General features: G+C 47.2%; 1 protein-coding gene across 4 annotated transcripts in view; it reads right to left on the bottom strand.

Moving 5' to 3' along the window:
- The window catches only part of Daam1 (dishevelled associated activator of morphogenesis 1), a 158,230-nt gene that overhangs the window by 11,813 nt on the left and 134,870 nt on the right, over positions 1 to 11,547 (bottom strand). For all 4 annotated transcript variants that reach the window (XM_029484529.1, XM_029484530.1, XM_021179729.2 and 1 more), the window contains 5 exons: positions 10,557 to 10,641; positions 6,664 to 6,770; positions 5,053 to 5,141; positions 4,132 to 4,300; positions 749 to 856 (listed from right to left, as the gene is read on the bottom strand). In XM_029484529.1, the coding sequence (XP_029340389.1) occupies positions 749 to 856; positions 4,132 to 4,300; positions 5,053 to 5,141; positions 6,664 to 6,770; positions 10,557 to 10,641 (558 nt within the window). The remainder of the gene's footprint in view (positions 1 to 748; positions 857 to 4,131; positions 4,301 to 5,052; positions 5,142 to 6,663; positions 6,771 to 10,556; positions 10,642 to 11,547) is intronic.

Here is an 11,547-nt window from a genome sequence, read left to right as displayed (position 1 = left end):
AGGGAGAGGGAGAGACAAGCCACTTAGTCTAGGTTGTAAATTCACAGCAAAAGGCGCAGCTTAACTATCTGTCTGTCAGGAGGGGTGGAGGGCGGGGAGCGTGGAAAGCTGCCTGTTTCCATCTCTGAAACAGAACGAGATTTGTGGGGAAAGTTTGGCAACTTCCCATTTTATTTTTAGGTTCTTGATTTGCATAACGACTGCTTCCCATTAAAGGGCTGCTTGGTTCCAAGGAGTGTGCGTATCTGTGGCAATGTGGCTCCCTCACACGGAAGCCTTCCGTTTGCTCTACCTTGCGTGTCCCTTTGACTCAGAACTACCTATGTAGAGAAGAGCTGCTCTTCAGAAGCTCTGGTGAGGCTAACTCTATGGCCTCACATGCGGCCAGGTGCTCTGCCTCCAGGCAGCACCCCTGGCCTTCAAGTTTACTTTTTGTTTGAGACAGTCTCACTAGGTTGTCCAGGCCAGCCTTGACCTCGCTTTGTAGCCCAAGCAGGAATTGAACTTGCAGTCCTGCCTTTGTTTTCTGAGAAGCCAAAAGGCCTAGCTGATGCTTATACTCTTAAAAACAAATCAGATTTTACACACTGGGGCAGAGAGTATTCCAAAGGACCTAGAACAAATATACATTCTCTGACGCGTCTGGCTGCGATTCCAACCACTTCGCGAATTTGCACTTCAGTGCAGAGCCAGCGCAGTGCCTGCCGCTCTGCAGTGTAGCTGGCAGAGCAGGGCTGGCTGTACTTACTTTACTTTCGCTGCTTGAGGAATATCCCGCAACTCTTCGCTCAGACCGAGGACCTTGGGGTACTTATTCTCCACAATAGTTATCAGGTAGTGCAAAAGCGTAATGTTCCTGCGATTAGAGAAAAGGAGGACGCGAAAAGTGACTAATACGGTTTATCGATTCACGGGGCAAGACCCAACATACACCAAGAACTGGGAGCGTGTCATGAGAACAGTTGTTGCACCCATCAAGGAGAGCAGCTGTTAAGAAGTATTTTGCAAGTCTAGAACAACTCGATGTTGTGGTTATTGGTGATGCCCACTTAAGGTTTCCTGCAAAGGGTGGTGGGATGAAAAGCCCCCATTTCAGAGCGGATGCTGGGAGTGTACCATGACTGTGCCATTACATACCCAATGTCCCTGCAGCTGTGAAATCACTTCTAATTTTAGCAGTTCTTCAGCTCTTAACTGCATGACCCTTAGTAGTTATAACAGCTGTTGGTGCCATTTTCCTGTCTGGTGATGACAGGATTGAACCTTGACTGACCTGGATTGGGAAGGGGGTGTCTGATAACGCTATCAGGCAAAGCTGTGTTAGTCTGGTCCCGTTGTCACCAATTCTACTGCACATCATAGTCACCTGGTCTCCAGATGCCTGGGCCAATACCAGAGATCCATGTAATTGGGATGAGGTGGGGCCAGGCATGGCTATTTGTTAAAATTCTCTGGTTAGTCTAGCTTAGACAAAGAACTGCTCATCTATCAAAGTGGTCAGAGTTAGAAGTATACAAATACATCTGTAGCAACATTTCCATAAGTTAGGCAGTTTGCTAATTTACAAGGCTAAGCCACTATTCCCCAGCCCACCTATACCAAAGTGAATCAGAGTTGCCTAACAATTTTTTCCCATACAATGTAAAGCATTTGCAGTGTTCTGTGGCTTTACCCAGACAACACTCCTGTTCCCATGTCAAGGGTTCAAATAGGTTTTTCTTTATTTTTGTTCCTATCAGTAATTAGGAAACAACTTCCACTAAAACAAAACAGTGGCCAATATTTCTGGCCTCTCAGGCTTCTGTGAGCTTGCTACATCTTATTATTGAAGTATTACCACTGCTTATAGAACATATCTCTCTGCCCTGAGCCTCTCCTCTAAAGGCCGAAGGTGGAAACAAATCACTAGTAATTATCACAATAATGCTATTTTCTTCATTATTTTAAGAGATGCTTTTTTAATCTAGAGAAATTCCCACTTACTTAATTGGACTATATATGTTTTTAAAAATTAAACCCAGGCCAGGCTTCCATATTTCTTTGTTGGCCAAATAACATCTCATTTGCCCAAAACATCTTTTAGAATGAACAACTGAAGAGCCACACATCTGGCTAGTCCTGGTGGCTACTGAATCAGCCCCCTTGTGCTGACTGCACGATTGGTCACGTGTACAGTTAACTCAAGTGAATGCATGGCTGCTCACTGGTCAGGCACTCCACTAGGTACTGGGGCAGTCAGTATACCTACTGATGCTACAGCTGGGAAATACCTCCACACAGAAGCAGACAGAAGAGAAAAAAGATTGCAAATAATTTTTTTGTTTTGTTTTGTTTTGTTTTTCAAGACAGGGTTTCTCTGTGTAGCCCTGGTTGTCCTGGAACTCACTTTGTAGACCAGGCTGGCCTCGAACTCAGAAATCCGCCTGCCTCTGCCTCCCAAGTGCTGGGATTAAAGGTGTGCGCCACCACTGCCTGGCTGATAATAATTTTTATTCTTTTGAGAAAACTTGTTCATATAAATTCTGTAGTAACTTTACTAAGCAGACACCATGTAAGAGCCAAATTATCAGAAAGTGGGGGATGGGTGGATACTGACTTTGCATGGGGAGAAGTTGCAAGAGATGGTGTCCTTTCAAAGACAGCTGTTCTTTATATGCAAATAAGAGGCTGCAGGTCCCTCTAACAGCCTGCAAACGAGACCCACCTGTGGGCAAAGAGCAGCACTGTGGACTGACCTGCAGATCAGGGGTTAAATCCTCCCCCAGGCTTGGGGGTGGAGCAGCAAAACCGCCACTTGGCATTGCCTTGGCTTTCTTATCTGACAACATGTGGTAAGGAACTTGGCCTGGCCACTGACAAGCTATTGTGACAATCAAATGTGAAAGTGCTCCAAAAAGCACTGGGGCTCCCGCTAAGGAAAGGACAACACAACAGCACTCTGTCTCTGTGAGGCGAAAATAACAGCTTAACACATGGCTTACTTCTTTTATCACAGACCGAGAGCTGCTACACATTATGGCTGCTATGCACTATGCTTCAGTAACCCTATAGGGAACATAGGGTAAGAAGTCTCATTAGTGAGGAGTAATTGGGGCGGACAGTCCGTCATGCTAAAGGGATTTGGCTCTGAGAAGCTTTACCTCAGGAAGGATTGTTCGAGGTCCTTTGAAGCCAGTGAACGCCTCAGAGAAACAAAGCTCTTGGACAAACACCTGTTAATGTGCGTGATGACCCTACCTGCTCAGGACACAGGGGCTGGCATCTTAGCGCTTCTAACCAGACTGTTTACCTCAACTGTGAGGCTGTGCGCATCCTAGGACACATCTTAATGAGCCTTGGGGTGTGCAGCTGAAGGCAACTGCATTCTTAAGACTGGTAGACCAGCCTGGGACTGAGACATTCCCAGGATGCCTAGTTTCTCCTTTTTCTGAAACACAGTTCTCTGTGGAGGGGCAGAGACTAGAGAGGTCATGAGACACTCAGAGCTGGGAGGGCTATGACTTGGTTTTGGGTGTATAGAGGTCCATCAGTGAATGGCTTTTTAGCATGTTACACTATAAAGTTTAAAAATTTTTACATTTATTTATTTACTTACATTTTGTGTGTATGTGCGTGCATGTATGTTTGGGTCAGAGGACAACTTGTGTGAGTCAGGCCCTCAGTCTTGGGGAAATCAACTTTACCCATTGAGGTACCACACCAGCCCCACGAGTGAGCGAGTTATTTACCTTGGAATAGATCGGTGGTTCTTATCTGTGGTTCCTGACCTCCCCCCACCCCGCCACGTCAGATATCAGATATTTATATTACAATTCATAACTAGAAAATTACAGTTATGAAGTAGCAACAAAATAATTTTATGACTGGGGGCCACCATAACAGGAGGAACCATATGAAGGGGTTGCAGCATTAGGAAGGCGGAGAACCACTGGAATAGACAGTGTCCCTATGCAGAGAAAGTAGATGAAGGGTCCCAGGGAGCTGGAGGGTTGCGTCTGTTTGTGAGAGAATGGGAAGGAAGGGAGGAGCAGGAGCATGGTCAGGAAGCCCGAGGCTGCAGTGTCTAGGTGGGCAGTTCACGGTCTATCAAAGCACCTAGGTGCTCCAAATGCTGGAGGGGCACACACTTACTTGTCAATACTGGATTTGGTATCCGCTATCTTGTTGAGGCTGGAGATCTTGAATCCATATGCATTGCCTCTTTGTCCTTTATTCATATAATTTCCAAAAGCCAAGACCACCTCCAGGAGCTGCTTGAGGGCACTGCTCCTGAACACCTCCTCAGAGCCAGAGCGAATCGCTTCAAAGCAAGATGCCCAAAACACATCAGTTATGGCCAAGGCTTTCAGTTACCCTGTCCTAGAGCAACACATCTTAACAGACATGCGGGGTGTAAGAGTGGGTCACTAGACTGTGACCAAGCACTTTCAAGACATGCAAATTAGAAGCACAGTTAACAGCTACCATGGAAGGAGGTTCCACAGAGAATGGAAAAGTTCCTCTCCTTTCTCAGCCCTTATCAGGACTGACTCGCCAACCTGAAGCACTTAGGAACAGAACAGACAGCAGAGCAAGTCTATTTCCATTGCCTCTCGTGGCTCAGGTCAGTGAATGAGTCCTGCTGGCAGTGAACTGGCCGTTTGTCATGGATGGCTTGCAGGTATTCTATCAGGGACTGGAACTCCGATCTGACTCCACTGTACACTCTGTAACTGATCTTGAGTACCATCCACATCCCAGACATAAACACAGCACACTTAGGAAACCTAAACTCCGCCCTGAGGAAATCCTAGGAAGGCACGGCAATGAGAATGCTATTTATAGGTTCAATGCTAGGAGTGGCAAATTCATTCCTTAGCCATGTTCATGTGGTCAAAACCCCAGTCCCTGGGAGAAGCTCAGGCCATTTGCAGGAGCTCCAGAGCCCAGGCCAGGCCAGGCCATGTAAGACACAGACCTTATATGACCATCCATTGGAATTTCAAAAGAAGCAGTTGTTTACTTTGAGCACTTGAGACAGCCAATATCTCCTGCTAAGTGGTTTGACCTTACCTTCTACTTTGGGCTTCACTTCTGCCACACGCTCTGCAAACTTCTTTTTGAAGTACAGTGATTGCAGTCTTTGCTGGTAATGATTAATTCTGTAAGAGCAAGGTGGGTTGATCAGCACTCAGTATGAGAGCTCATTTCTCTCAAATCAGCATGGGGTATTTGGGTGATTGCCTGGGGCCCTTCATTTCAAACTCCTCTCACGTACCAACAGCTCTTGTGAAAACAGAAGAGATGAAAGGAATCAAAATGTAGATAGACTCTCCACTTTCCCCACTGCTCTCAAGTCTCTTCACTTCTCAGTCTGGCCTTTGGCAAGGCTACAAAGACTTGTCTCTGTCACACAGCCCTCATACTCATTCCCAACCCTTTTTGCTTTGCAAGCAGCTCACTCAGCTAGGCTCCTGAAGGCAAGCGAACTTAGCCTTCCAGAGAGCTCCTAGAGGAGCCAGGGAACTGCTGGCCTCGGCTCTGCAGCGAAGCTACAAGGTTCTTGCTGCTCGTTGGGGTGGGAGTTGCTGCACTGTGCCTTCTCATGAAGCTTCTGGAACTCACGTTTAACCTGCTCATCACAGAAGGTCCCGGGATCAGCCTCCTTTCTAATACCATCCTGTAACCCCAAACAGTCCTAGGCTTGCAGCCCAGCTATGCCTCTAATTAGGTGACCTTGAGTGAGATTCCTCTGGGATTCCTTTCCCTTGTGGGTAGATGAAAACCATACTTCTCTTCTGGAAGTCCCTACAGGCAGGGCTGCTATAAGGGTTCCATGAGAAAGCACTTGTAAAGATCTGGACATGCTTGGGAAGCAACAGCTACTTCTGGGGGTTACTAGCTTGTCTACACTGAGGGCTGCAGGGCGTAGCTTCAAGTCCCAAAGTTTTCCTTTGTTCAGCAGTAGTCTCCAAAATGGCTAGTTGTTAGGGAATGGCACATAACTACATCTGGCCACAGCAGGAATGGAGAATGAGGGACAGACTCCCCTTGGCAGTATCTGCAGGCTCGTGGCACTGAGAGAGAGGGCTCTGTCCCAGGGGCTACTGGTTCTTTTCTAGTATGGAATCAGTTCACTCGACCTGGGATGGCAAAGAGACTAAGCTCACATGCCAAACCCAATTACAGAGCAGTGGCTGGCCCAGGGGGGTTCTGGGAAAGGGTTCAGAAAGCTTGCTGAGGCTCCATGGGAAGACTGTCATGACTGATTAGTGATGTCTGCCTATGTCTTATTCACTCCCTCCGAGTTTTTAACAAACATGTCATCTCCCTCTAATTTATAACACACCTGAGATGTCAAGGTATTAGATGCTGAGATACTATCCCAAGACATCAAAGTGTTGGTGAGAGTGACTATGATTGGAACATTTTAGCACAATAAGGCCAGAGCTCAGGGGCCCAGAGGCCCACAAGGACAGCCATGAGGATGCTTGGACAATGGCTCACTGGGACAAGAACTACCCCACAAGTGAACACATTCTACACAGCTCATATCTGGGAAGATTTTACCACTAAAACATGCTGCCAGACAGGGGACTGGCCCAAGCTGTTTATCTTGAGTGAGGTTTAGCGATGCCCTTACTAAGGCAAAGGGGAGCTTCACTCCCGTGTCTTCCAGCTCACCTGCTCATCTCAAACAGGAAGCGGTCAGCCTTGGCCATCCGGTCCAGCTCATGCTTATGTTCCTCTAGTAGGTCGATGTCACTTTTCTCAGGAACGAATTTCAAAAGCTGGAAGTGCATGTGTGAATAAAGCAGGGGGTTAAAAATTGCTGTAGTAGGTTTTAATCCTTTCAGCTAACATGAAATTTTAATTTTTTCTTAAGTTACAAGCTCTGCTAACTGGCAAGCAAGGCATAAGGAACAGCTATTTATATGTTGACTTGATAGCAGTTTTAAATTGGCTGAGAATCTTTTTCTATTCTCCAGCGCCTTTCAAGTAAGAAATGTTACCAATTTCCACCAGGATCTACTTTGCGTAATGCCTTAGCAGGACCATAGAAAGTAAACCCTGTCATTAGAAGGGCATAAAACTGAGTTCCTTCCAGAGACACTCAGTACCTCAGCCTGCATTGCCGAGTGAGTGCCTAACTGTTAGGAACAGAACCTTGGTCTCTCTGGATCCCAGACTTCTACCCATTTTTGTATTGCATCACGGTGGAATGGATAATTACACTTGTGCTTTTCATTCACCTTGCTTACCTCTTCTGCTTCTCTAATCCCATCTTCCTTATCGCTCCATGTAGAGTTCAGTGAGAGAAACACTGGGAATAGTTTACCTTTTCTGCATATGTTATTTTAGAGGGTGAGAATGAGAAATGATACTGAAAGTTGACAAAGCTACTTCCTATGTGTCTGGCTGCCATCCTAAGTGCACACACTTGTGTGCATTTGTGTTTGTAGAGGGCTGGGTATGCCTGCTATTTTCTAGATCCCATGTCTTTTTCCCTCCCCCAAATTGAAATGAGACCTTCCCCATAACTTGAGTTCCTCCTCTGATAGATTTTCAGATGTTTGTTGGAACTCTTAAAAGGCAGCTGGTTGGGAGCCGAGAGAGAGAGAGAGAGAGAGAGAGAGAGAGAGAGAGAGAGAGAACTGGAACTACAGAGAAGGCATCACTAGGAGGTGGTGTTCAGTGAGAATATGTTCAAGACTGGAGAAAACCAGCACTCAGGGATGGGGATGGGGATGGGGATGGGGATGGGGATGGGGATGGGGATGGGGATGGGGATGGGGATGGGGATGGGGATGGGGACGGGGACGGGAGGAGGAGGAGCCCATAAAGGTGGCACTAGAGGTTAAGTTGGAGAAGCCTGTGTAGCATCACAGGGCCAAGGTGAGAATTCTCCACTATGGAGTAAGTGGTCACTGATGTCAGACATCAACAAGACACCAAAAAAGAGAAGACCCACCAAGAGTCCTCTGAGAGCTGAGAGGGCCAGACTGAGGCTGAGGGGCGGAGCAGCCAGCCCAGATGGGCTCCCGACAAAAGGAATGGCCGCGCCAGGGCATTAGCAAAGCCAGCTCCCTTGCCCCAGGGGGTGGAAAGGAGGCGCAATGAGAGCAAGTGCCAAGGAGTGGTGCATGGCCTGCTGGCCGGGAGTGCTGACTGCTAGACACTTCTGTTCCCAGGTCCAAATGGTGACACTGAACCGGACATGTAGTTTCATGCTTCTTACATAGGGAGTGTTGTAAGGCAAGGAGAAGAGAGCAAGATGAAGGGTGTTCCTCTCCACTTTAGTTTGAAGTTTTATCTTCTAAGGCAGGAAACCCCCTTCTAATATCAGACATCTTTCCTCGGTTTGCCAGGACTATAGCTGGTCTGTGATCAGGAAAAATACCACCGTGTGTCTTTTGTGACTTCCAAGAGCATAGGAAGAGGCATGTGAGCCGCACCACCACCCCACCCCCTGAAAGCAGAGGCAAGGAACCTGCTGCACCCTGCTGCATTTGGATGGCTTTCCAGAGGGATGTAGCTAGGAAAGCGCCTGGGAACAGAAAAGGTAGGCTCCGGGGAAGAGCGGCTCACTGACTTCAGCCACACCCTTAGCCCTGCCGTCACCAGCAACAGACAGCATGGACTGCACATGGCCCTCATGCGGGCTCCACACAGGGGTCATGGGATGCTGGGACAGATACGTGTCCTGAAAAGAGGTATGTGGACGAACACCAGGCAGAGGGACATGCCAGTGAGGAAGGAAAGGGGAAAGAGAGCGTGGGAGCTGAGCAGAGAGCAAGAAGCTCACAGAATTATCAGGAGAGACCAGGTCAAAAATGTCCTTGGCCAGATGCTGCAGCAGTGGACAGATTTTCTTCCTTGTTTATTTGGAGTGTGTCTTATTTGCACTGCAAGCCCTTTTGGCAAGGGCTTTGCGATCCTTCCCCTCAAGGAGGAATTTTGCTGGATGCAGTTTCACAGTAAACAGACCCTGTACAATTTTAAGCATATGACCTTGTAGACAGAGGCAGCTTTGCACACAGTTCGTCACTTCTGGTAGTGACTGGAAGGTGGGGCCACCTGGAAGCTGGGGCAGCAAGCTGTACCATGAGGGAAAGAAGAACAGAGATCTGGACACAGCCCTGCATGGGAGAACACTTTAAACTGTGCATCCACCGAGAGCCATGGCAAACACGAAGAAAAACATCATTAACATTTTGAAAATTAAATCGAATGTTTAAATGGCAGCTTGATAAGTTTCTCTACTGGAATTGTGAGGTTTTCACCCAGGACAAGTCCAGCTGCAGGTCTATCTTGCTCTGGGTCTGTTGCCACCATCAAACAAAGACAGAGGGGCAATCTATGAGAAGGTGGCCTTGCCACTCAGGACACGAGATCACCCTTTCCATACTTTCAGAGCTGACCTAGCACACAGTGGCCGTGTTCAGCCTTTAGTCATGGTTGCTGCTACCCACGACTGATCTTCTGGGGACCTGGCTCTGGTAAGCACAGGCCTTAAACCTGATGACCTAAACTTAGACTGTCCCAAGTGCAAGGGAGGGGAAGGAAGAATAGCCAGCCTTAAAGCACTTTGAGATGGCCACCACAACGCTCAGAAACCTTCGAGCTTTAAGGGGTCAGGGCGAGAGACAGATAACCAGCTTTGGAACATGCACTGCTTAGACACACAGGATGCAGTCAGAGTGGCTCCAGAACAAGTCACGCTGTAGCCTGGCTGCTTGGACAAAGCTAATACGTTTTCTACTCAGGGACACTGATGTGGCTGCCCCTAAGTTGTGACTTACTGCCACTTAAGACACGAGATGCCGCATATGAATAGAGAGGCATGACTTAGCTCCAAAATAACTCGCTTGCCATAGGGCGGGTATGACAGCTTAGAACAGGTGGCTGTGCTGGAATTAACGGTGGCTTTTGTGCTTGTGGACATGATGAGCCAAGATGCAAAGTTAGTAATTAATAGTTTGCAGAGTGATTTTTGATCTCAGAGTGCTTGTGAGATTTCCAACACTCGCGAGAAATGCTTCTTCCCACCAGGCTCCAGCAGAGTTTTATGAGCTGTTAAGACAAGCAGTGACCTGAAGCCGAGGGACAGAGTCTGAGCTGGCGGACCCCAGGCCCTTGGTGGACTTTGCTTTAGGATTTCATTTGACTTTTATTTATGAAAGAGAGACAGAGTGGGGGAGGGAGAGAGAGCACATGGTTGGCATGTGACGTGGATGCCTTTACACACCAGATAAGGGTGTTGGAGCTCCTTGAGCTGGAGTTGCAGGTATTGTGAGGCACTTGGTCACTCTACATGGGTACTGGAAATGAACTTGGGTCCTCTAGAAGAGCATCCAGTGCTCTTAACCCTTGAGCTATTGCTCCACATTTGACAGCCTGTGACATTCCTTCTCAACTATCTTTCTGAGGGACAATGAGAGAATAAGAGTCCTTTAAAGCAGTGCAATTCAGAGATGAGAAAATTATCTACTAGCAACAGGAGGGTTTCCCAGAATCCTTTTTGGCTGCCGATAATCTGCTACTACTTGGGCTCTGACAGCTGTCTGGCGGCTCACCTGTTCTAACATGTCCTTGGGCAGATCCTCCTGTTCATCCATTGTTAGAATTGCCCGCTTGATTTCATCATTGGATAATTTCAACCTGGAGAAGGCATATTTTATTTTGTTAATAACACTGTCATGATTATTACAATTTAATACAAGATGACTCACTCCACTACACCAGCTGCTGATTTTCAAGTATGGTTTTTCTCAAAATCTCGGCAAAAGCTTATTTCCTGACAACACAGGAAACTAAAAATAGGATTTTGAAACGGCTTCGACATTCTTTCCCGGTTCTGTAATGTTCTGCTGACATGGGGACAAGCTGCCATGTTTTATCATTAGTTTTGTCAAGGAAAGTTAGAGATGAGCAAAGCAGGCTCAGTGGCCTCCTCAGACCCAACACCCACAAACTGTGGGTGAGAGGAGAGAACTCAACCCCTGACACCTCACTGCACGTCAGAGGAGTTCTGGGCATGCTGCAAAAATAGTGTTTTGACAAGCTTAGAAACCATACAGGCGAGTGAAGAGTTAAATGCATTAATATACAAAGAGAAATACACGGTTCCTTCCTAGGTCAGGTATTTTCATATATTTCATTTCATTATTTCATTTCGAGGATAGAAAATGAGAGACAATGCTGTTTGAGCAGGAGCTTCCCCAGACTAGTTTTCTCTCACTGCTTACTGGTTCACGCAGGAGATGTAGCCGCATGGCAGAGTGGCTAGTTTAAGTAGGAAAGGATCTTTACCCGTCTACTGCCTTGGAACCCTCTATGCGTTCACTGAGCCTTACAGCTTGTTTGGGACATAGGTTGAGTGTGTGCTTTCTATCGTAAGAGTCTTGCTGTTGTTGCCCAACCCGCCCAAAACTACAGTCACCGTGGAGCTAAGGATACCTGTCCTGATCCTTTTTCAAACTACAGTCACCGTGGAGATAAGGATACCTGTCCTGATCCTTTTCAAACTACAGTCACCGTGGAGATAAGGATACCTGTCCTGATCCT

Source organism: Mus caroli, chromosome 12 (genome assembly GCF_900094665.2).
Source record: "Mus caroli chromosome 12, CAROLI_EIJ_v1.1, whole genome shotgun sequence".
Taxonomy (NCBI): Eukaryota; Metazoa; Chordata; class Mammalia; order Rodentia; family Muridae; genus Mus; species Mus caroli.
Note: the sequence above shows the minus strand (reverse complement) of the source record. Positions and strands in the feature narration are given on the sequence as shown.